The 27,211-nt window shown below is 42.9% G+C and overlaps 1 protein-coding gene across 1 annotated transcript in view; it reads right to left on the reverse strand.

The window, feature by feature from the left end:
• fibcd1a (fibrinogen C domain containing 1a) overlaps positions 1–27,211 on the reverse strand; it is a 125,113-nt gene that overhangs the window by 54,664 nt on the left and 43,238 nt on the right. The window contains exons 4-5 of the mRNA XM_014172398.2: positions 26,552–26,711; positions 25,976–26,112 (exon numbers count right to left, since the gene is read on the reverse strand). Of these exons, the coding sequence (XP_014027873.1) occupies positions 25,976–26,112; positions 26,552–26,711 (297 nt within the window). The remainder of the gene's footprint in view (positions 1–25,975; positions 26,113–26,551; positions 26,712–27,211) is intronic.

A 27,211-nucleotide genomic window follows, 5' to 3' on the forward strand; every position in this document is an offset into this window, starting at 1 on the left:
TGAAGTTAGAAGCAATAGTATTTGAAGCAATAGCCTAGAGTTATTTTAGCACCGTTTCGCACTGCTCTGAGACAAGCACGGGAACTGGTCTTGATAAATCAGTGAGATTTTTATTTTCACTGAATCTCCATTTGGGTATTGGTTAGACTACAATTATGGTGTAGAAATGTTAAGCTCTTAGTGTAACCTTTATATAACCTTTATTTAACTAGGCAAGTCAACAAATTCTTATTTACAAGGACAGCCTACTCCTTCCTCCCCATCGGGAAATTGAACCCAGGTCTCCCGCGTGCCCGCATGACACAGGGATTCTTTAGCTAAATAGCCAAGTACTGTAGCCTACTCTCCACCGTCATGTTGTACAGCACCATATTTTCTGTTCCATCCTAACGGAATTCCAGAGGGTTTTTTGTTTTTCTTGGAAAAGAAACACCAAATATTAAGCAGATTAATTAAGCAAAATTTCATAAATCAGTCCCATATACTATGTTCTTACAAAAAAGGTTTTAAATTCTGTAGTACAGACACTATTGAAGGCTATCAAATGCTTCTCAAAGATGCCCCCCAATGGCACCAGTGGTTGGAACTTATACAGTTGAAGTCGGAAGTTTATATACTTCTTAGCCAAATAAATTTAAACTCAGTTTTTCACAATTCCTTACATTTATCCTAGTAGAAATTCCCTGTCTTAGGATCACCACTTTATTTTTGAAAATTTTTAATGATTTATTTCAGTTTTTATTTCTTTCATCACATTCCCAGTGGGTCAGAAGTTTACCTACACTCAATTAGTATTTGGTAGCATTGCCTTTAAATTGTTTAACTTGGGTCAAACTTTTTGGTAGCCTTCCACAAGCTTCCCACAATAAGTTGGGTGAATTTTGGCCCATTCCTGACAGAGCTGGTGTAACTGAGTCAGGTTTGTAGGCCTCTTTGCTTGCACATGCTTTTCATTTCTGTCCACAGATTTTCTATGGGATTGAGGTCAGGGCTTTGTGATGGCCACTCCAATACCTTGATTTGTTGTCCTTAAGCCATTTTGCCACAACTTTGGAAGTATGCTTGGGGTCATTGTCCATTTGGAAGACCCATTTGTGACCAAGCTTTAACTTCCTGACTGATGTCTTGAGATGTTGCTTCAATATGTCCACATAATTTTCCTCCCTCATGATGCCATCTATTTTGTGAAGTGCACCAGTCCCTCCTGCAGCAAAGCAACCCCACAACATGATGCTGCCACCCCCGTGCTTCACGGTTGGGATGGTGTTCTTCGGCTTGCAAGCATCCCCCCTTTTCCTCCAAACATAACGATGGTCAATATGTCCAAACAGTTCTATTTTTGTTTCATCAGACCAATATTGGACTGGTTTTACTGTGGATATAGATACTTTTGTACCTGTTTCCTCCAGCATCTTCACAAGGTCCTTTGTTGTTGTTCCTGGATTGATTTGCACTTTTCGCACCAAAGTACGTTCATCTCTAGGAGAAAGAACGCGTCTTCTTCCTGAGTGGTATGAAGGCTGCGTGGTCTCATGGTGTTTATACTTGCATACTATTGTTTGTACAAATGAACGTGGTACCTTCAGGCGTTTGGAAATTGCTTCCAAGGATGAACCAGACTTGTGGAGGTCTAAAAAGATTTTCTGAGGTCTTGGCTGATTTCTTTTGATTTTCCCATGATGTCAAGCAAAGAGGCACTGCGTTTGAAGGTAGGCCTTGAAATACATCCACAGGTACACCTCCAATTGACTCAAAGGATGTCAATTAGCCTATCAGAAGCTTCTAAAGCTATGATGTTATTTTCTGGAATATCCAAGCTGTTTAAAGGCACAGACAACTTAGTGTATGTAAACTTCTGACCCACTGGAATTGTGATACAGTGAATTATAAGTGAAATAATCTATCTGTAAACAATTGTTGGAAAAATTACTTGTCATGCACAAAGTAGATGTTCTAACCGACTTGCCAAAACTATAGTTTGTTAATTAGGGCTAGGCGTCCAGCTAGCAGGACAACTTCCGGTGAAACTGGAGGGCGCACAATTCAAATAAATAATCATAAAAATTATGGATATTAAACATTTAGGTACACACAAGTGTCTTATACCGGTTGAACGCTTAAATTCTTGTTAATTTAATTGCACTATCCGATTTACTGTAGCTAATACAGCGAAAGCATGCCATGCGATTGTTTGAGGACGGCGCCCTACATCAGAATATTTTTTCCACCGGCACAGTTTTCATATATTCACAAATAGCGATGAAGTATTCACTTACTTTTTTAAAATCTTCCTCTGATTTGTCATCCAAAGGGTCCCAGCTATAACATGTAGTGTCATTTTGTTAGATAAAATCCTTCTTTATATCCCAAAAAGTCTGTTTAGTTAGCGCCATCGATTTGAGTAATCCACTCGTTCAACATGCAGAGAAAATAATCCGAAAATCTACCCCTAAACTTTGTTTCAACAAGTGAAAATATGTTTCTATTTACTCCTCAGATACCCTAAAATGTAATCAAACTATAATATTTCTTACGGAAAGAAACCGATTTTTGCAGGTGCATCTTGTCTTCATGGCGCCCAAACATGAATTTCCAAGACTGTGTCCCTGTACTAAAACGGATATTTCTTATTCGTTTTGGAAGTTACAAGCCTGAAATCTTGAACATAGACCCTGTGGAAGCCGTAGGAATTGCTTCCTGGGAGCTAGAATTCAGTATTCCCCTATACTTTCCATTGTACATGGTCTCTCTCAAAAACAAATGTCCGGTTGGTTTTCCTTTGGATTTTCTCCTACCATATCTATTGTGTTATAGTCTCCTACAGAATTTGTATCCTCTTTCATCGGACTTCGGCTGTATATTTTCCGCCATTTTCTTCAAACCTGAAAACATTGTGACGCCGCTCCCATTTTCGGAAGAATTGCATTATGGGCCCTAAAAGCAGGGAAATACTGCATGTATACTTCATATTTTGGCGAATTTAGTATGGCATACGGGAACTTTTGGCATACTAACTATATCCATACTATGACCAATAAGCATACTACATATTCAATTCACATCACAAATAGTACGGTTAGTGCGGTTAGTATGAGTATTCGAACACAGCTCTGGTCTCTGTTTTGTTTTCTTTAGTAAGGCAGCTCCAAAATGCAGGTGTTTCAGCCTAGTGCCGTGCTTTGTGTGGTGTGGCATGCCAGCAGAAAATACGAAGCGTTGCGCCTTGATTGGCTCAGTGTTCTGTCACTCATGGGGAATTTACATCACTGCCAAGTGTAAGAGGAGACCTTGAAAATTTTTGCCCTTCGGCTGCTGAAATAGAAGTGCCCATCCAAGAAGGCTCAAGGTCATTGGACACAGATAAAATGACGTCAAATCACGTTATATGTACAGTAGCTTTGATTGGACTATGTCAACATCATACTTTCACAATCTTAGCTAGCCATCATCATCATGAATCAAGTCGACAATCTATTGGCAATTCCTTTTTAATCCTTGTTAAATGAAGAGAAATAATGAAGAGAAATTATAGATAAAATGTATCGTACTCATCGGCCATTGGTCATAAACATTACACAACAAGTTGGAATTCGCAAATTCAACGAGTGGTTTGGAAGGAGTCAGTGACAGTAGCTGTGTGGTCCCAAATCTGGGATTAAGGGGCTCTTTTCCAAGTTTAAAATGATAAACATTCAACATTGGCCATGCTGTCAATGAAGCATGATTTTTGCTGCGCTCAAAACAACTGTTAACTCAGAGGACCTTTGCGCCACCTTCCTGTTCAAGTGAGCCCAGTGTGAACAATGTGAGTCCACAAATGTATTGTATGCTGCTTCATAAATTATGTAATATGCCATTGAGATATGTATACTGTAGCTAAGAAGGTAATACTAAATGTATGTTATGTAGTAGCCCATGTGCCTCATCCTAACAATTTGGTCTATTTACCCCTCTTAATTTCGCCTACTGTTCTGACTGTTCTGCTGTAGCCTATAACCTGTTTTAGAGAAATGTTATCATCGAATATTGTAAAAGCTTTCATTGTCTGCTTATATGCCCCCTTTATTTATCCTACGGTTCTGACTTGGTGTACAGGGAGAACACTGTAAGAACGGCCCATGTTCTGAATTCTGTCACTGTACATTTCAAAAGTGCTAAACTAACGTTACGTCCGTCCAAGCTCGCTCATGAATGTATTAATCTAAATTACGGAATGCCTCTTATCCGCTTGTCGTCCCCTTATGCCATAGTTTGAACATCTCAATTGTCAATAGAAACCACATTTGTTTAAGCAAGTCAGCCATATCAGCTATGTTCTTTTAAAGGCAGTAAACAAGGCTGATTTAACTGTTTTGCTGCCAGACAAGGCTCCGCTGATAGTCAAGTGTAGCAGTGATAAGATGTTGGGACTGCTGTTGAGACAGCTTTATGTAGGCGCTAACAGTTTGTGGGAAACATTTGTCACCATTATAGTGAAATTAATGTATTCTTTAGTGTTGTGTAGTGGCTTTGCTGGCATGCATTCTACTTTCTTTTTAAAATTGCCACTGACTGTTACTAAGACTACTGCTACTATGTCTACTACTAATACAACTACTGTTACTAAGACTATTGCTACTACTACTAATACAACGACAATAAACTTGCTCACTGAATCACCGTATTCATCAATGTTGTTGTTCGACGCTATGCGGAACATATCCCAGTCCACGTGATCAAAGCAATCTTGAAGCGTGGAATCCGATTGGTCGGACCAGCGTTGAACAGACCTGAGCACGGGTGCTTCCTGTTTTAGTTTCTGTCTGTAGGCTGGGAGCAACAAAATGGAGTCGTGGTCAGCTTTTTTGAAAGGGGTTGCGGAGGTGGGCTTTTTATACGTCGCGGAAGTTAGAATAACAATGATCCAGAGTTTTGCCAGCCCGGATCGTGCAATCGATATGCTGATAACATTTAGGGAGCCTTGTTTTCAGATTAGCCTTGTTAAAATCCCCAGCTACAATAAATGCAGCCTCAGGATATGTGGTTTCCAGTTTACATAGAGTCAAATGAAGTTCTTTCCAGGCCGTCGATGAGTCTGATTGGGGGGAAATATACACGACTGTGATTATGATCGAAGAGGATTCTCTTGCTAGATAATGCGGTCGGCATTTGATTGTAAAGAATTCTAGGTCAGGTGAACAAAAGGACTTGAGTTCCTGTATGTTGTTATGATCACACCACGTCTCGTTAATCATAAGGCATACACCCCCGCCCTTCTTCTTACCAGAGAGATGCTTGTTTCTGTCGGCGCAATGCGTGAAGAAACCAGGTGGCTGTACCGATTCCGATAGCGTGTCTCGAGTTAGCCATGTTTCCGTGAAACAAAGAACGTTACAGTCTCTGATGTCTCTCTGGAAGGCAACCCTTGCTCGGATTTCGTCTACCTTGTTGTCAAAAGACTGGACATTGGCGAGTAGTATGCTTGGGAGTGGTGCGCGATGTGGCCGTCTACGGAGCCTGACCAGAAGACCGCTCCTTCTGCGGCGCCGTTGTTTTGGATCGCCGGCTGGGATCCGATCCATTGTCCTGGGTGGTGGACCAAACAGAGGATCTGCTTCAGGGAAATTCGTATTCCTGGTCGTAATGTTGGTGAGTTGACGTTGCACTTATATCCAATAGTTCCTCCCGACTGTATGTAATAAAACCTAAGATTTCCTGGGGTAACAATGTAAGAAATAACACAGAAAAAAAAAAATACTGCATAGTTTCCTAGGAACGCGAAGCGAGGCGGCCATCTTTCTCGGCGCCGGAAGTGTTTTCACTGTAGTGTTCAAAACCGCTTTCAAGCTGTCAGGTATTCCTTTGGCAGCAAGAGCCTCTCGGTGGATGCTGCAGTGTTGCCAAGTGGCGTCGGGAGCAACTGCTTGCACACGCGTTACCACTCCACTATGTCTCCCTGTCATGGCTTTTGCACCATCAGTACAGATACCAACACATCTTGACCACCAAAGTCCATTTGATGTCACAAAGCTGTCCAATACTTAAAATATATCCTCTCATGTTGTCCTGGTTTCCAGTGGTTTGCAGAAGAGGATGTCTTCCTTAATTGACCTCCCACAAACGTAACGGACAAATACCAGGAGCTGTGCCAGGCCCGCCATGTCTGTTGACTCATCCAGATGTAACGCATATAATTCACTGGCTTGTATAAGAAGCAGTAATTGTTTCAAAACATCTCCTGCCATGCCACTGATGCGTCGTGAAACAGTGATGTTTGATGAAGGTGTCACGCCCTGGCCATAGAGAGGTTTTTGTTCTCTATGTTGGTTAGGCCAGGGTGTGACTAGGGTGGGCATTCTATGTTCCGTTTTCTATGTTTTGTGTATTTCTTTGTGTTGGCTGGGTATGGCTCTCAATCAGGGACAGCTGTCTATCATTGTCTCTGATTGGGAGCCATACTTAGGTAGCCTTTTCCCACAGGGTTGGTATGGGTAGTTGTTTTCTGTCTTATGGGTTTTTCACCTGATAGAGCTGTTGCGTTTTGTTCCACTTTGTTTTTGATTCAGTGTTCAGAACTAATAAACATGATGAACACGTACCACGCTGCACCTTGGTCCTCTCCTTGCAACAACCGTTACAGAAGGCATTGTCTGCATCGTCTTTTTGGCCTTTTCCCCCAGCATTGTCCCAGCCATATCCACGTCCTCCACAATAGTATGGGGCTTGCCTGTCCTAGCCACTCGGTAGCTTACCATATAAGACGCTTCTAGCCCCTTCTTATTAATGGTATCTGTTGCTTTTATACATGTCTTACTACTCGAAAGTCGTCTTTATTCTTGCTCAAAAAACTCCCATGGCTTATTTTTCAAATTGTCATGATTCGTTTCTAAATGTCTGCACAAGAGTGAAGGTTTTCCGCGAGAGAGTAATGGTTAATGTGATTGTATGTTAATTATTTGACTAGAATACCTGTATTTGACATTGTGTTGTTATTTCACTATACAGTAGGGGGAAAAAGTATTTGATCCCCTGCTGATTTTGTATGTTTTCCCACTGATAAAGAAAGGATCAGTCTATAATTTTAATGGCATGTCAAAAATGTTATAAATTAATTTGTATTTTAATGAGGGAAATAAGTATTTGACCCCCTCTCAATCAGAAAGATTTCTGGCTCCCAGGTGTCTTTTATACAGGTAACGAGCTGAGGTTAGGAGCACATTCTTAAAGGGAGTGCTCCTAACCACAGCTTGTTACCTGTAAAAAAGACACCTGTCCACAGAAGCAATCAATCAATCAGATTCCAAACTCTCCACCATGGCCAAGACCAAAGAGCTCTCCAAGGATGTCAGGGACAAGATTGTAGACCTACACAAGGCTGGAATGGGCTACAAGACCATCGCCAAGCAGCTTGGTGAGAAGGTGACAACATTTGGTGCGATTATTCGCAAATAATCGGCCTGGGGCTCCATGCAAGATCTCACCTCGTGGGGTTGCAATGATCATGAGAACGGTGAGGAATCAACCCAGAACTACACGGAAGGATCTTGTCAATGATCTCAAGGCAGCTGGGACCATAGTCACCAAGAAAACAATTGGTAACACACTACGCCGTGAAGGACTGAAATCCTGCAGCGCCCGCAAGGTCCCCCTGCTCAAGAATACATATACATGCCCGTCTGAAGTTTGCCAATGAACATCTGAATGATTCAGAGGACAACTGATGAAAGTGTTGTGGTCAGATGTGACCAAAATGGAGCTCTTTGGCATCAACTTACCTCGCTGTGTTTGGAGGAGGAGGAATGCTGCCTATGACCCCAAGAACACCATCTCCACCGTCAAAAATGGAGGTGGAAACATTATGCTTTGGGGGTGTTTTTCTGCTAAGGGGACAGGACAACTTCACCGCATCAAAGGGACGATGGACGGGGCCATGTACCGTCAAATCTTGGGTGAGAACATCCTTCCCTCAGCCAGAGCATTGAAAATGGGTCGTGGATGGGTATTCCAGCATGACAATGACCCAAAACACACGGCCAAGGCAACAAAGGAGTGGCTCAAGAAGAAGCACATTAAGGTCCTGGAGTGGCCTAGCCAGTCTCCAGACCTTAATCCCATAGAAAATCTGTGGAGGGAGCTGAAGGTTCGAGTTGCCAAATGTCAGCCTCGAAACCTCAATGACTTGGAGAAGATCTGCAAAGAGGAGTGGGACAAAATCCCTCCTGAGATGTGTGCAAACCTGGTGGCCAACTACAAGAAACGTCTGACCTCTGTGATTGCCAACAAGGGTTTTGCCACCAAGTACTAAGTCATGTTTTGCAGAGGGGTCAAATACTTATTTCCCTCATTAAAATGCAAATAATTGTATAACATTTTTTACATGCGTTTTTAATTTTTTTTAATTTTTATTCTGTCTCTCACTGTTCAAATCTACCTAATATTAAAATTATAGACTGAACATTTCTTTGTAAGTGGGCAAACGTACAAAATCAGCACATTGACAGATTTTTTTCACCTTGTCAGCTCAGGTATTCAAACCAGCGACCTTTCAGTTATTGGCCCAACTTTAACCGCTAGGCTACCACAACTACTACTGCCAGCAACAATAGTCAACATATTGACAGTTCCACAAGAACACTATGCCGGCATATTTTCAGAGCTCCTGTTGTCGTTACAGAAGCAGGATATTAATTTTATCTTAATTTATTGCTGAGAATTTTCCTGCACGGCAGGAAATGCAAACTTGTAGTGTATTCAAGGTTTAAAACAGTTTCTAAAGTTTGTAATTTCCACTTTAAAATGTCAGACTTGATTTGCCTTAGCGAAAAATATATCAACCCCTACAAAGAATGTCCATTAATTATAATCCACACAATAATACATTTCCTGTTGCCTCAGGATTATTTTCATGCTGTAGCAAATTGGCTCAAATTAATCTGTACATCACGTTGGTAGTACAAATTGCTCTTCCCTACAGTCCTCTGCTCAACAGAACTTATCCAATTCCATCACAAGGCTCCATACCGGCCTGTTAACAAGCCCAAAAGACAGATGGGCTACAGAGTGTCCCCGTAAACCACTTTCCAATAGCACAGCACCATTTTAGCCCAAAGTCATTCCCATTGACGTCATTCTGTTGTGCAAGATTGCTGCACCCGCTTGTGTGTCATGACCCCTACGTTTTCTCTGGCTGACCAACGCCAGCTTTCAAAGCCTCAGAGAGAAAGTGCATCACTCCACCACAACAAAGGCTTTTTATTCCAACTGTACATTTTCTCAAATAGATCACACAGCAAAAGCTACTTCATGATTCTCTATACAGATTTGATCAATAAAAGTATTAGGTTCATCTGATCGGTTATGACCACATATGAATGCACATGTTAGAGTACACAGTGTCCCAAACACCAGAAATACAATGGGGAACTAAGAATATCTGTATCATAACTGCATAGGTTATTACATGACCAAAAGCGACAGTATATAATGTCCATTGCTGTGTCTTTAAACATGAGAAAGGCACTCTACTATTGTCTGAAGATCCAAATAGCAGACTATTATCTGTCACTCTGATCTGCCTGTGGTCTCCCTGGGCCTCTCCAAAGCAATTTAAAGCAATTAAAAAAAAAAAATCCTGTTAAAAAACAACATCCCACGTATGAATAGAGTAATGCACACACATGTATGGGTTAGAAAAAATATGTTTTGAGCAAAATAGTGTTTTTTAGACACAAGTGAAAACTTCATCGAGTAGGCAATTCAAGGAGTTGGTCTGATGGTGCTTTCTGATGATCGGCCTCCCCACTCGGCCTCCCCACCACTTGTGCCATGTCATGAGGATGCCTGGATCCCGTAGAGTTGTACTTTTTGTTAAGTAAATCAGGTGATAAATGAGCTGAAAAAATAGACTGGAGTAGGATTTAAAGTAAGGTCGTTAATGTCTGGCACTGTTAACTGAACCTGTTTAGGATTATGGAGCCACAACGTAAATGCAGTGCTAACAAGCCAAACACAATAAAGGCCACCTGTAAAGCACTGCTCTACTTACCTTTGCCAATGAAGCCCTTGTAATCCTTTTCTATTACTGATAAACTACTTAGCGAGCTCCAATAAGCTGTACGTTTTTCTATTTGGACACAGAGAGGGAGCAAGGCTGAGGTGCTGTCACAAGCCGATTGGGGTAGACTTAGACCTTCAGCTTTTGATTTGCTGTTGGGTGGTACTGTAATCAACGGAGGTCAAGTCTGACTTGTGTTGACAGAATCACAGATGTTCAAGAGCTTTAAACCTCAACTCAAATTATGTGACTTGCCAACATCCATTTGGAGAATGTATCAGACTTACTGTAGGTGGCAAAAGCTTTAGATGAAACATGGAATAAGTGGAGGAGAGACACTGAACCCGTGACAGTGAAACAGGCTAAAACAGGGAGGGATTATTTGGAATTTCCCAATAAGAAATGCTCATTTTCATTTCAAAATATTTTTAAATGTTTTCCATTGTATGCCCTAATGAACATGACCCTATTCTGTCTTCCATTGTACCCAACAACATCATGGATATACTTATATACCAGTGGAGGCTGCTGAGGGGAGGATAGCTCATAATAGTAGCTGGAACGGAGCGAATGGAATGGCATTAAACACATGGAAACGATGTGTTTGATGTTGTTGATACCATTCCACCTATTTCGCTCCAGCCATTACCACGTGCCCGTCCTCCCCAATTAAGGTGCCACCAACCTCCTGTATTATATACACTGACCCAACAATATTCTCCAAACTATACTGTCACTTCTACACATAGCCCCTCCAATATCTGCAAAGCCATTCACTCAGAATGAGAGAACTTTATGTAGATTCAACTAATGTCACTCTTTAGAGAACATACTAGAGATAATACACTTTGAAGTGCAGAAGCACACTAGAAGAATTCACTCTTATCTGGATCACACTTGACAAGAATTGACATTGTCTTGTGGAATCTGTGTGTAGACCCACTGCCACTCCATTTCCCCCAATGCCCTCCTACTCTTATCCTGTGTCCCTGTTTGTGGAGTAAACAGAGTCTTTTTCCTGTGCTTGCACATGTGACGTGCTGGTAGATATGAGGTAATGCAGGCAAACTTAAATATGTTATACCTCATTTCTGCAAGCATATCACATGTGCAAGCAGAGGAAAAAAACTTGAGACCACCTTTAGTCCCCACACACAGAGACGCATACAAAGCTCTCCCTCTCTCTTCATTTGGCAAATCTGACCATAATTCTATCCTCCTGATTCCTGCTTAAGAGCAAAAACTAAAGCAGGAAGTACCAGTGACACACTCAATACAGAAGTGGTCAGATGGTGCGGATGCTACGCTACAGGACTGTTTTGGTAGCACAGACTGGAAAATGTTCCGGGATTCATCCAATCGCATTGAGGAGTATACCACCTCAGTCACCGGCTTCATTAATAAGTGCATCGACGACATCGTCCCCACAGTGACCGTACATACATTTCTGAACTAGAAGCCATGGATTACAGGCAACATCCACACCGAGCTAAAGGCTAGAGCTGCCGCTTTCAAGGAGCAGGACACTAATACGGACACTTCAAAGATATCCCGCTATGCCCTCAGATGAACAATCAAACAGGAAAAGCATCAGGACTAAGATGGAATCCTACTACACCAGATCTGTGAGAATGCTGTTCATTGACTACAGCTCAGCGTTCACCACTAAGCTAAGGACCCTGGGACTAAACACCTCCCTCTGCAAATGGATCCTGGACTTCCTGATGGGTCACCCCCCTGTGGTAAAGGTAGGCAACAACACATCTGCCATGCTGATCCTCAACACTGGGGCACCTCAGGGGTGCGTGCTTAGTCCCCTCCTGTACTCCCCGTTCACCCATGACTGCATGGCCAAGCACGACTCCATCACCAGTGTGGTGCCAGGACAACAACCTCTCCCTCAATGTGAGCAAGACAAAGGAGCTGATCGTGGACTATAGGAAAAGGAGGGCCGAACAGGGCCCCATTATTTATTTATTTATTTTCACCTTTATTTAACCAGGTAGGCCAGTTGAGAACAAGTTCTCATTTACAACTGCGACCTGGCCAAGATAAAGCAAAGCAGTACGACAAAAACAACAACACAGAGTTACACATAAACAAACGTACAGTAAATACAGTTGAAGTCGGAAGTTTACATACACTTAGGTTGGAGTCATTAAAACTCGTTTATCAACCACTCCACAAATTTCTTGTTAGCAAACTATAGTTTTGGCAAGTCGGTTAGGACATCTACTTTGTGCATGACAAGTAATTTTTCCAACAATTGTTTACAGACAGATTATTTCAGTTATAATTCACTGTATCACAATTCCAGTGGGTCAGAAGTTTACATACACTAAGTTGACTGTGCCTTTAAACAGCTTGGAAAATTCCAGAAGATTATGTCATGGCTTTAGAAGCTTCTGATAGGCTAATTGACATCCTTTGAGTCAATTGGAGGTGTACCTGTGGATTTATTTCAAGGCCTATCTTCAAACTCAGTGCCTCTTTGCTTGACATCATGGGAAAATCAAAAGAAATCAGCCAAGACCTCAGAAAAAAATTGTAGACCTCCACAAATCTGGTTCATCCTTGGGAGCAATTTCCAAACACCTGAAGGCACAATGTTCATCTGTATAAACAATAGTAAGCAAGTATAAACACCATGGGACCACGCAGCCTTCATACCACTCAGGAAGGAGACGCGTTCTGTCTCCTAGAGATGAACGTACTTTGGTGTGAAAAGTACAAATCAATCCCAGAACAACAGCAAAGGACCTTGTGAAGATGCTGGAGGAAACAGTTACAAAAGTATCTACAGTAAAACGAGTCCTATATCGACATAACAGGAAAGGCCGCTCAGCAAGGAAGAAGCCACTGCTCCAAAACCGCCATATAAAAGCCAGACTACAGTTTGCAACTGGACATGGGGAAAAATATCATACTTTTTTTGAGAAATGTCCTCTGGTCTGATCAAACAAAAATAGAACTATTTGGCCAAAACGACCATCGTTATGTTTGGAGGAAAATGGGGAGGCTTGCAAGCCGAAGAACACCATCCCAACCGTGAAGCACGGGGGTGGCAGCATCATGTTGTGTGGGTGCTTTGCTGCAGGAGGGACTGGTGCACTTCACAAAATAGATGGCATCATGAGGGAGGAAAATTATGTGGATATATTGAAGCAACATCTCAAGACATGAGTCAGGAAGTTAAAGCTCGGTCGCAAATGGGTCTTCCAAATGGACAATGACCCCAAGCATACTTCCAAAGTTGTGGCAAAATGGCTTAAGGACAAGAAAGTCAAGGTATTGGAGTGGCCATCACAAAGCCCTGACCTTAAGCCTATTGAAAATGTGTGGGCAGAACTGAAAAAGCATGTGCGAGCAAGGAGGCCTACAAACCTGACTCAGTTACAGCAGCTCTGTCAGGAGGAATGGGCCAAAATTCACCCAACTTATTGTGGGAAGCTTGTGGAAGGCTACCCAAAACATTTGACTCAAGTTAAACAATTTAAAGGCAATGCTACCAAATACGAATTGAGTGTATGTAAACTTCTGACCCACTGGGAATGTGATGAAAAAAGGAATTGTGAAAAACTGAGTTTAAATGTATTTGGCTAAGGTGTATGCAAACTTCCGACTTCAACCGTATATATTCGGCGGTGTCAGAGGAAGGCCTAAGAAATAGTCAAAGACTCCAGTGGTACCTGAGCACCAAGTCTAGGACCAGAAGGCTCCTTAACAGCTTCTACCCCCAAGCCATAAGACTGCTGAACACTTCATCAAACGGCCACCCGGACTATTTGCATTGACCCCCCCCCCCTTGTTTTTTTACAATGCTGCTACTCGCTGTTTATTATCTATGCATAGTCACTTTACAAATTACCACGACTAACCTGTACCCCTGCACATTGACTCGGCACCGGTACCCCCTGTATATAGCCTCGTTATTGTTATGTCATTTTCTTGTGTTACTTTTAGATATATATATTTTTTCATTTTAGTTTATTTAGTAAATATTTTCTTAACTCTATTTCTTGAACTGCAATGTTCGTTAAGGGCTTGTACGTAAGCATTTCACGGTAAGGTCTACACCTGTTGTATTTGTCCAATGTGACAAATACATTTTTATTTGACGTCAGCAACGGAAGTTCAATCGCCTGCCAAGATCATATTTAACCAATTCAGACAGGAACTGTGGAAAATCTACTGCTGAAATATTGTGGATGAAAATTACATTGGATTTCCAATTCCAGGCATGCCTAATGATGAATTCAAACCCATTAAGAATTAAAAATCTACAGTATATGAAGGAGGCATCATAATATTTTTTACCCATTTGATATTTTAAACCATAGGAAAATAGACACGTTGATCGACGAGATATTTACAAGGACGAACTAGACATTCTCTGTGACTTCTGTACTGTGCTGAATCCATACAGAACATACTGTAAGTTTCACTGTCAACATACAGTATCACCACAAATGACCTGCTTCTTCACAATGGAATTATTGCATAGAATATGAGAGTAGGATTTTATGTTTTATACAGAAATACTGGTCAAACCTTATCCAACAGAGAAAACATACAGTGCAGGATGTTTAAATAGTTTTTTTTAAAGACACTTCAGGAACTAATGAATTACAGGTTACTGGAAAAAGTGGTATACACATCAAAAATACATTGAACATAATTGTTTTTTACATAACACCTGCAATAGTACATCCAACTGAAAATGTTTAAAATTTGCTGTGCTGTATATCAAAGATAAATATTTCAGTAAACCTTCTTGAGCCATAATGAATAAAGCATTCATTTTAACTCTCTTCCTTTTAGCAAATAAAATAAAATGCAAAGAATTGTGCATTCAGTCTGATTGCATGTCTAATTCTGCTAGTAACAGGGACATTTGAGTCCTATATGGATTAAATGTGCTTTTTATTAATAACTCTCCCCACAGAGAACTGCATTACAATTCCAACCCATCTTTAACGATAGTAAATCATGACTCTTTGCAGGATCAATGGTCGAGCCACTTCCTTTAAGTATGCAGGGTTCAGTGGTTTTAAAACAACCTTTGGACAGCATCATCTTTCAGAGTATAAAAAGAGTCACTCCAAGAATCTTCAGAGCTTCTGTAACGAGTGCGGTGAGAGTCGGGAAGCAAGTTCAGGGAGTGAATGTTTTAATAAATAAACGCAACTAAATACAAAACAAGTAACACGAACAACGCACACACATGACACGGGAACAGAAACAATGACGCCTGGGGATGGAATCAAAGGGTGTGACATATATAGGGAAGGTAATTAGGGAAGTGATGGAGTCCAGGTGAGTCTGACGACCCGCAGGTGCGCGTAACGATGGTGACAGGTGTGCGCCATAATGAGTAGCCTGGTGACCTAGAGGCTGGAAGGAGCACACGTGACAGCTTCTCTAGACCTTTAGTGGTAATGTAAAATTCTAACTGCCGCAATGGAAAAGGGGAAGAAATGCCATGGAGTTGCCTATCTGGTATTTATGTCACTTTTATCTTTCTTTACTTTTTAAGGTTTGCCATCAGAAATAAGCCTACTAGCTGACTTCGGTCATCAGTCGAACTGTGTTTCCGCAGACACATTGGTGCAGCTGACTTCTGGGTTAAGCAAGCAGTGTGTTAAGAAGTAAGAGGCTGGGGGGGGTCATGTTTCGGAGGATGCATGTCTTGACCTTTGCCCCTCCTGAGCCCTTTGAGGAGTTGCAGCGATGAGACAAGGTCGTAACCAGCTATTGGGGAGAAAATGGGGTAAAAACTCAAAATAATAAAAAATAATAATAAGAAATAAGCCCACATTCACTCCAATGTCGTTTCCCAAGATATGAGAGGCAGAAAAATAAAGCAACTACTGAAAAAACAGAATGAGAGGAGAGGACTGCCGAGCTACTGGTGCTTCGCTTGGAGAGAAGCTTTAAGAGAAAAGGACGTGTCAAACTTTACAGGCTCAAATTGAAACTGGATTGCTATATTTTATCGACCCACTGTTCACCCGTCTTGGAGTACCTGATGGTCAAATGCTGACCCTTCTACCTCCCGAGGGAGTTTTCAGCTATTATCGTGACTGCTGTATACATTCCACCTCAGGATAGCAAGGTGCCGCTTAACAAACTGTACAAGACTATAAACAAGCAGGAAGACCTACACTCAAAGGCTGCCTTTCTGGTTGCTGGCGATTTTAATTTGGCGTCACTAAGACACGTGATGCCCAACTTCCATCAACCCGTCTCTAACACCACTAGGGGCGATAAAGTCTTAGACCACTTCTACTTTACACACAAGCAAGCATACAATGCCCTCCCTCGTCCGCCATTCGGCAAATCAGATAATGACTCCGTACTCTTGCTTCCTGTTTACAAGCAGAAGTTGAAACAGGAAATACCCGCGATTCGCTCCGTTGAGAAATTGTAACCAGAATCAGAGGCTATTCTACAGGACTGCTTTGCTAGCGCTGATTGAATATGTTTTGAGACTCAGCCGATAACATTGACAAGCTAACCACCTCCGTCACAGCTTCATTATAAAATACATCAGCGATGTTGAACCCATGTGAGGGTTCGCTGCTTCCCAATCAAAAGCCCTGGATTAACACCAAGTTTGGCGCTAAACTAAAGAACAGGGCTACCACACACAGAGCTATCGTAGACAACACTGATGCTGCGGCCGAAGACAAGAATAAGTACAAGAAGGCCCACTATGACCTCCGCAGTGTCATCAAACAAGCAAAAGGACTATATAGGAATAAGGTACAATCTTATTACCTAGGCTCCGCCGCCCGCCGCATGTGGCAGGGGCATCAGTCCATTACGGATTACAAAGGAAGACCCAACTGTGAGCTGCCCAATGATGCCTCTCTACTAGACGAACTCAATGCATTTCATGCACGCTTTGACAACAACATCGAGACGGGTGTGAGGGCCATCACCAACCCAGAGGATTGGGTGATCTCGCTCTCTGAGGCCGACGTGAGAAGGGTCTTTAATTAGGTCAACGCCCGCAAGGCCACAGGGCCTGATGGTTTTCCAGGGAACGCTCTCAGAGCATGTGCAGAACAGCTGGCAGGCATATTCACAGTCATTTTCAACCTCTCCTTGTCCCAGTCTGTAATCCCCACATGTTTTAATATTACCACAATCATTCCTGTTCCTAAAGACTCTAAGGCTTCATGCTACATTGACTACGGCCCTGTAGCACTCACTTCTGTAATCATTGGGTGCTTTGAGAGGCTGGTTATGGCACACATTAACTCCACCATCCCAAACACCCTAGACCCACTCCAATTTGCATACCGCCCTAACAGATCCATAGACGACGGAATATCAATTGCTCTCCACACTGCCCTCACCCACCTAGATAAGAGGAATACCTACAGTATGTGAGAATTGCTGTTCATTGACTACAGCTCAGAGTTCAACACCATTGTCCACTCCAAGCTCGTCACTCGTCACCAAGCTTAGGAGTCTGGGTCTGAACACCTCCCTCTGCAACTGGATCCTGGACTTCCTGAAGGCCGAACCCAGGTGGTGAGGGAAAGCAACATCAACTCCGCCACGCTGACCCTTAACACAGGGGCCCCACATGGGTGTGTGCTTAGTCCCCTCCTGTACCCCCTGTTCACCCACGACTGTGTGGTCACTCACGACTCCAGCACCATTATCAAGTTCACTGACGACACGACGGTGGTAGGACTGATCACCGGTGACGATGAGTCAACATACAGGGAGTAGGTCAGTGACCTGGCAGTGTGGTGCCGGAGCAACAACGTCTCCCTCCAATTCAGCAAGACCAAGGAGCTGATCGTGGACTACAGGAAACATGGGGGCGAGCATGCCCCCATCCACATCGACGGGGCAGCAATGGAGCAGGTAGACAGCTTCTAGTTCCTCAGTTTCCAAATCACTAAAGACTTAAAACACACACGCACAGTCGTGAAGAAGGTCTGACGGTGCCTCTTCCCCCTCAGGAGGTTGAAAAAGTTTTGCATGGGTCCTCAAATCCTCAAAAAGTTCTACAGCTGTACTATTGAGAGCATATTGACTGGCTGCATCACTGCTTGGAATGGAAGTAGCACCGCCCTCGATCGCATGGCGCTACAGAGAGTTGTGTGGACAGCCCAATACATCACTGGGGCCGAGCTCCATGCCATCCTGGCATGGTTCTACCTGTCACCAGAGGGCGGCAGAGACCGTCCTAGAGACATTAACGACACTCAGGTGTGTCCAATTTAACTCATTATGATTTCCCTGTTAAAAGAGGTGTGTTTTCTGTTGTCCTTTGCGGAAGCTTGAATTGTTTACCGTGTGCATTTGTTTCCTGAGCAAGTTTTTGAGACTTAGTGTTTGTTGTTTTTCAAGTGCACTGTGATCCTGTGGCTACCGTTTCTCAGAAAAGTATTACGTTTATCCTTAACCACTGATTCCTCGTCTGGTCTCTTCTCTGCACCTGGGTCCAACCTCACCACGTCCCACATCCAGGACCTCTATATCAGGCAGTGTGAAAATAATCTTCAAAGACTCCAACTACCCAAGCCATGGACTATTTTCTCTGCCGGTGCATCAAGTCTGACAACAACATGCTCTTGAACAGCTTCTATCCCCAAGCAATACGACTGATGAATAGCTAACAAAATAGCTTCATGGACTATCTGAGTTAAACTTGTATCTTTATTGAGCTTTTATTTAAATCTTTGCACTGTCTCTATGCACACTCACAGGGCCCTACACACTCACACACACTGTCACTCCCATAGACACACACTCCCATACACACACACACACACACACACACACACACACACACACACACACACACACACACACACACACACACACACACACACACACACACACACACACACACACACACACACACACACACACTCCACCATTAGGTCACTCACACATAATATGCACATACTGTACATTTACACACCAGCACACCCACTCACATAAAAGCTGCTGCTACTCTGTTTATCTTATATCCTGTTGCATTGTCCCCTCACCCCTATACATACACTATCTACCTCCATCCCTCCAGTATCCCTGCACATGTAAAAACACTTTTTAAATATTTCCTGTATATAGTATGCTGACTTAATTGTCTATTTCATATTTCCTATTACTTTTCTCATGTTTTTTTCTACTAATACATTGTTATTGCATTGTTGGTTTTTGAGTTTGCAAGAAAGGCATTTCACTGTACTTGTGCATGTGACATTAAAACTTGAAACTTATTCCCATGCTCTGTCGTGCCAGAGACAGTGAGGACCTGTGTGCTGGAGCAATCCCACCAGTTGGTTACAGACAGAGAATGATTCCTGGATGACTGGTTCCCAGTAAGATCATCTCCCTGAGAGGCTGTTTTACTGTCTGGTTTCTTTTACTTTCTCTTTAAAACAAGACAAAATAAATAAAACATATCAAAAGCATTTCTGGATCAAAAGTACTGGCAATATTACAACTCTGCCATTTAACTATAGATAGGCATTCATGAAATGTTCTAAAAGCAGAGGGCATACTGTCATTATCGTCTATCACTACAGTAACTAGTTGTCACTAGTTACCACAGCTACAAAGTCAAAATTGACTATATCGTAAAAATATTTTTGTAGAAATAGGCAGGGTTTAGCCATAATTATGACTTTGTGGCTGTGGTAGCTAGTGACGACCCCTTCAGATGATGGTGATAATGTGATCATAACGTATGGATGCTGGGCCTCCGAGGTCTTGATCTTTGACCGCTCTTCTGTAGGGCATGAAGTGTCCTGATGGAGACACTCCCTCTTAGGCATATTTGCGCACCAGAGTGTGATAACCCACCTATCTACAGTGCTGGGGGCCAGTTGGGAGAGGCAACACCCTACACGTTGAGGCTGACCCAAGAATGAAATGGTTGTCAAAACACACTAACTACATTCCCGATGTAAACAGGGCAGACCTGGGATGGTTAACCTCTCTCCTGCCTCTGGGCTTCAAGCAACCTTCAAAGGCAAGATGCTACAGTATCCTGACATCATAGTGGAAGCGGCCAAACGTGGCCAAACTGAGTTGCTTAGTTATTTAACTAGGCAAGTCAGTTAAGACCAAATTCTTATTTACAATCATGGCCTACCCCGGCCAAACCCTAACCTGGACGACACTGGGCCAATTGTGCACCGCCTCATGGGTCTCCTGGTCATGGCCAGTTGTGATACAGCCTGGAATCAAACCAGGGTCTGTAGTGACCCCTCTAGCACTGAGATGCAGTGCCTTAGATCGCTGCGCCACTCGGGAGCTCATCTAAAAGAAGGCCTGGTTATGGGGCTTCCACCAGGGGGACAGTTAACTGTCAAAAAGTTTGATCCCAGGCTGTGTCACAGCCGGCAGTAACAGAGAGACCCATGAGGCGGCGCACAATTGGCCCACCGTCGTCCGGGTTAGGGGAGGGTTTGGCCGTCCAGGATTTCCTTGTCCCATCGTGCTCTAGCGACTCCTTGTGGTGGGCCAGGCGCCTGCAAGCTGACCTCGGTCGCCAGCTGGACGGTGTTTCCACCGACACATTGGTGCGGCTGGCTTAAGCGTGCAGTGTGTCAAGAAGCAGTGCGGCTTGGCAGGGTCGTGTTTCGGAGGATGCATGGCTCTCAACCTTCGCCTCTCCCGAGTCCATAGGGGAGTTGCAGTGATGGGACAAGATTGTAACTACCAATTGGTGAGAAAATGGGGTAAAAGTACAAATATATATTTAAATATATATATATATTTTAAATGTTTATTAGCAGGTAACCCTTTCCTTCACCACCACAGCTGATGCTAAGCCTCAACATGTAACTGAAATCAGAGTGATCTGAGTGACATCTTGTCAACTCACTCTGGCTTGTAATAATAATAATATATGCCATTTAGCAGAAGCTTTTATCCAAAGCCACTTACAGTTATGTGTGCATACAATTTACGGATGGGTGGTCCCGGGAATGGCCAAAAGTATGTGGATAACCCTTCAAATGAGTAGATTCTGCTATTTCAGCCACGCCCGTTGCTGACAGGTGTATAACATTGAGCACACAGCCAAGCAATCTTTATAGACAAACATTGGCAGTAGAATGGCCCGTAATGAAGAGCTCAGTGACTTTCAATGTGGCACTGTCATAGGATGCCACCTTTCCAACAAGTCAGTTCGTCAAATGTCTGCCCTGCTAGAGCTGCCCCAGTCAACTAAGTGCTGTTATTGTGGAAATGTTTAGGAGCAACAACAGCTCAGCCGTGAAGTGGTAGGCCACACAAGCTCACAGAACTGGACCACTGAGTGCTGAAGCATGTAGCGCATTAAAAATTGTCTGTCCTCGGTTGCAACAATCACTACCGAGTTCCAAACTACCTCTGGAAGCAACGTCAGCACAAGAACTGTTCGTCGGGAGCTTCGTGAAATGGGATTCCATGGTCGAGCAGCCATACATACTGTAAACCTAAGATTACCATGCGCAATGCCATGAGTCTGCTGGAGTGGTGAATCACGCTTCACCATCTGGCAGTCCAACGGACTAATCTGTGTTTGGCAGATGCCAAGAGAACGCTACCTGCCCGAATGCATAGTGCCAACTGTAAACTTTGGTGGAGGAGGATTAATGTTCTGGGGCTGTTTTTCATGGTTTGGGCTAGTCCCCTTAGTTCCAGTGAAGGGAAATCTTAACGTTACAGCATAGAATGACATTCTAGACGAGTCTGTGCTTCCAACTTTGTGGCAAAGGTTTAGGGAAGGACATTTTCTGTTTCAGCATGACAATGCCCCCGTGCAGAAAGCGAGGTCCATACAGAAATGGTTTGTTGAGATCGGTGTTGAAGAAGTTGACTGGTCTGCACAAAGCCCTGACCCCAATCCCATCGAACACCTTTGGGATGAATTGGAATGCCGACTGCGAGCCAGGCCTAATTGCCCAACATCAGTGCCCAAACTCACTAATGCTCTTGTGGCTGAATGGAAGCAAGTGCCAACAGCAATGTTCCAACATCTAGTGGAAAGCCTCCCAGAAGAGTGGAGGCTGTTATAGCAGCAAAGGGGGGACGAATTCCATATTAATGCCCATGATTTTGGAATGAGATGTTCGATGAGCAGGTGTCCACATATGTTTGGCCATGTAGTGTACCTTTATACATGCTTTCCATTAGGGTTGTATGATATGATCTGGCTTTCTCATGAGGCTAACACTACGGTAATACTTGATTCCAACACTATGACCTTGGAGGAAGCACTTGGCTAAGGCTCATACCACACATCATAAATTGGCTTCCTCATTCATATTCTATTCATGTGTTTATATGGCAAACAAATGGAGGAAAAAGAAGAAAGAGAGAGAACGAAGAGAGAGAGAGAGCAGGAGAGAGAGGGGGGGTGGGGTATGTCTGAGAGTGTACCAGCAGCCCTCCTGTACCTCAGGAAAGCAGAGCTCCCAGCTCTTCAGCGGTGCAGAGAGAGATGAGACTGCATCCTCATCAGGAAACTGCTGGAAGCCAGCGATGATGAATAGGGTCGCTGTGACTATTAATTCCCTGTAAATGCGCCATTCTTCGCCTTCCATCTCCCACTGCTGAGATGTGCTCAGAAGGAAGAAAATGTATCTGAAATATAGGAAACTAACGCTCTCGTCGGTGGGAAGCAGCTTGGTCTGTAATTCTCCTTATGAATTGCCTTACTATGGCTAATTAGTTTATCAGAGCCATTGGTCCTAATGAGCGGTGGTTGCCCACAGTTGGTTTAATGGAGAGCTAACAAAGGACTCTCCTTGAATGATTCATTGGACTCTTTGGTCTGGGAATGTGTCTCCTGGTACTACTCTGCTAAACCAACCTGAGCCAGTCTCTTGACATCAAGCTAAGGGGAGATGACTCTAGAGCCCTGGAGACCTCAACAAGTCATAGAGGCAATGCTGCAAGGTCACTATTTCAGCTATTGCCATCCCGCAGGGGGGAATGTATGAATATCACACTCTTTTCACTTTAAAAGGCCACTTCACCACAGCTCCTCTCAGCACAAGCCATCTGGGGATTTCTGCAGACCTTGACTGTGACTGCAGCCGGGGAAATAAATGGAACTTATTCAAACTGCACCAGCGGGATAGGGAGTCCACTTGCTGACATATGGGAGGAAGATGTCCATTGGGTGACCAACGACAAATAAAGCAAACCCCATGCAGGATTTTTTTGACCTCATGTCATGTTGTCATATGTAAAGTTTGATGCTCTGTACTACACTACAGTCTAGAACAACATAAAATGCAAGAGGTAGGAAAGCCAAGGAACCCATGGAAATTATCTTCAAGACACTTGAACAGTTCATTGGGCATAGTATTTGAAACACATTGTGATGCATTTGAAAATTGAGAAAGAGGCACTTTTAAGTGACCCCTCATAGAACCAGAATTCAGAATAATTGGCTTTTGAGCAATAAAGTGATAGAGGTCACTTTAATAATACTGATGAGAAAAGTAACACAAATTAATTTGTCCAAACATACCCTGAAAGTTAGACTTAATTAGAACTTTTCTAATAGTTTGCGGACCACTATTAAAGCTCCTATGTGTTTGATGAATTAGTGAGTAATACTTTTAGAAAAGGCCATACTTTTAACTGCTCTGTGACGCAATTAAAAAGAAACAAATAAAGTTGGTTTGGTGCTTGCATCTCTCTGCCTGCCTGCCTGCCTGCCTGCCTGCCTGCCTGTCTGTCTGTCTGTCTGTCTGTCTGTCTGTCTGTCTGTCTGTCTGTCTGTCTGTCTGTCTGTCTGTCTGTCTGTCTGTCTGTCTGTCTGTCTGTCTGTCTGTCTGTCTGTCTGCCTGCCTGCCTGCCTGCCTGCCTGCCTGCCTGTCTGTCTGTCTGCCTGCCTGCCTGCCTGCCTGCCTGCCTGCCTGTCTGCCTGTCTGCCTGCCTGTCTGTTTGTCTATTTCTTTTAAATGTGTGTTGTGCGCTACTTTCATAAACATTTTATTATTATCCTTTTTAGATAAAACTATACTAAATATATTCACGTCACCAAATAGTTGATTAAAACACACTGTTTTGCAATGAAGGTCTACAGTAGCCTCAACAGCACTCTGTAGGGTAGCACCATGGTGTACCCAGAAGACAGCTAGCTTCCATTCTCCTCTAGGTACATTAACTTCAAAACAAAACCTAGGAGGCTTATGATTCTCACCCCCTTCCATAGACTTACACAGTAATTATGACAACTTCCGGAGGACAACCTCTAACCTATCAGAGCTCCTGCAGCATGAAATGACATGTTGTCCACCCAATCAAAGGATCAGATAATGAATTTAGTACTGAAAGCAAAAGATAGATTAGCCAACTCAAACAGAGAGGGATGCTATGTTAACTAGCTGGCTATGACTATCCAACACTGGAACTCTTCCAAGTCAAGGTAAGCTTTTGGTTTTATTAATTTATTGATACTGGGGGCGACCGGAGTAACTGCTAAACTGTCAGTGGCGACCCGTCATTCAAGGCAGGTGGGGGAGAGCCCCATCTGTTTTGAGGCCAAAATATTTTGCAAAAAAATTATAATAAATAATATATACACTATCGTTCAAATGTTTGGGGCCACTTAGAAATGTCCTTGTTTTTGTCCATTAAAATAACAAAAAATGTATCAGAAATACAGTGTAGACATTGTTAATGTTGTAAATGACTATTGTAGCTGGAAACGGCAGATTTTTATGGAATATCTACATAGGCGTACAGAGGCCCATTATCAGCAACCATCACTCCTGTGTTCCAATGGCACGTTGTGTTAGCTAATCCAAGTTTATCATTTTAAAAGGCTAATTGTTCATTAGAAAATCCTTTTGCAGTTATGTTAGCACAGCTGAAAACTGTTGTCCTGATTAAAGAAGCAATAAAACTGGCCTTCTTTAGACTAGTGGAGTATCCGGAGCATCAGCATTTGAGGGTTCAATTACAGGCTCAAAATGTCCAGAAACAAAGCACTTTCTTCTGAAACTCGTCAGTCTATTCTTGTTCTGAGAAATGAAGGCTATTCCATGCGAGAAATTGCCAAGAAACTGAAGATCTCGTACAACGCTTCACAGAACAGCAAAAACTGTCTCTAACCAGAATAGAAAGAGGAGTGGGAGGCCCCGGTGCACAACTGAGCAAGAGGACAAGTACATTAGAGTGCCTAGTTTGAGAAACAGACGCCTCACAAGTCCTCAACTGGCAATTTTTTAAATAGTACCCGCAAAACACCAGTCTCAACGTCAACAGTGAAGAGGCGACTCCGGGATGCTGGCCTTCTTGGCAGAGTTCCTCTGTCCAGTGTGTGTGTTCTTTTGCCCATCTTAGCCAGTTTGAGATATGTCTTTCTCTTTGCAACTCTGCCTAGAAGGCAAGCTTATGACAAGACTTTGTCTTGAAGGTCCTCAGAACATTTCAAGAACATGTTATTTTTAAGTTTTACCTAATATTACCACAACATTCTCAGCATGCAAATGTGTATCTCCTTAAAGCCGTTTGGAATACATCCCCATTATGTTTTAATGGCAATTCACATTTGAGGCATTTTAATTGTATTTCAACAGCATTTAATCATACAAAAACAACCATATTTTTTTTGCACTTCATATGTTGACAACATGCACATTATTTCACTTGAACAGCACTTAATCTTGAAAATACTATATTTTTGATTATGTCAAATATATTTCATAGTTTAGATGGTACAATGATTCTCTACACTATAATTTATTGTTTTGTCACATAAACTGAAAACAGTGGAATTATTAGAATTGTAGCAACCAGGAAATGGCAGAGCCATTTTTGCACCGTGCATCTTTATAGGGAATCTTAGCTAATGTTCTGGGAATGTTCCCGGTTTGCTGGGACCATACATGAACATCGTCGTTTCTCCTACGCAACAGCTGGGCGTGACACAGGTTGATACAGGGATCAGACACTCACCGTCCATCCTCCTCCGTCTGTTGTCATGTCACAGAAGACCTGGAAGCCAGCAGGGTAGTGCATGGGAAAGACAGAGTAGATCCCATCCTCCCGCTGACCACTTGCGTAGATATCGCTGCAGTCCCGAGGTCTGGAGCCTAGCGAGATCAGATAGACACCAGATTAACGTTTAAATCCTGGATTTTATCATAGAAATTATTAAATGAAACCAGTGAGCTCCAACATTTTCTTCTCTTAATAGTCAGCTGTCTGAATCTGGCCAGACAGCTTCACTTCATCATGTCCAAATCCTGTACTTTATAGAAATGCAATTTTTTTACAAAACTAATTTGGGGTATCAGAGGTGTAGTATGCAAACATATTTCAGTATGAAGCTGTGCTTTTTTCCTTCTAGTGAAATTGTGAACAATAGCCTTGTCAGGCATTAAATACATCTAGTTGGCCAAAGATATGGTTTACTTCAGCTCAAAGGATCAACAATTTCTACAGCTGACATGGTATAGTTAGGAGATGTCCATGCACTCATTGCCTTTTTCTCCTTCCATCAGCCACCACTGGTGTCCATCCATAGCCTACCATTGGAGCAGCCTTTGGGCCGGGCACTGCGAACAGGTGCTCTCTGGAGGTCTGCCTTGAACTTGCTCTTCAGGTTCCCCGTCTCCTTCTGCATGGAGTTGAGAGCATCGTTCACTGAGTTCATCACCTTCACCATGTTGATCTGGCTCTCAGACAGCAGCTGGAAACAAACACACAAACATCCCATTAAACACCCACTCGGTAGTTGGAAAAACAACTTAACAACACACACACACACACACACACACACACACACACACACACACACACACACACACACACACACACACACACACACACACACACACACACACAAATTAGATTACATTTCCCTTGACAGACATATGACTAACAGCAAACCCCACACAATTGGGAGTAAATGTCATTAGAAAAGGGATCTCCCTGAGTGTGAGTGTTCATTCATCAGAATGAGAATGTTTTAGGAAGTCCACAGTAGCCTCGTAATTAGTAGACTGGAATCTGAGTAGTGAAACAGAATGTAGGCTTGCAAGACATTCCGGATGGTTGTATGAGGTTAATTCTACAGTAAGGAGAGGTGACATAGGAACTCTTTGGAGACCCACAATGCCCCGGGGTTGACATTGATGACATCCGACGGGAGCTCACTTCCTGTGCACATGGTGAAAACATGATCACTCT

Source organism: Salmo salar, chromosome ssa24, assembly GCF_905237065.1.
Source record: "Salmo salar chromosome ssa24, Ssal_v3.1, whole genome shotgun sequence".
Lineage (NCBI taxonomy): Eukaryota > Metazoa > Chordata > Actinopteri > Salmoniformes > Salmonidae > Salmo > Salmo salar.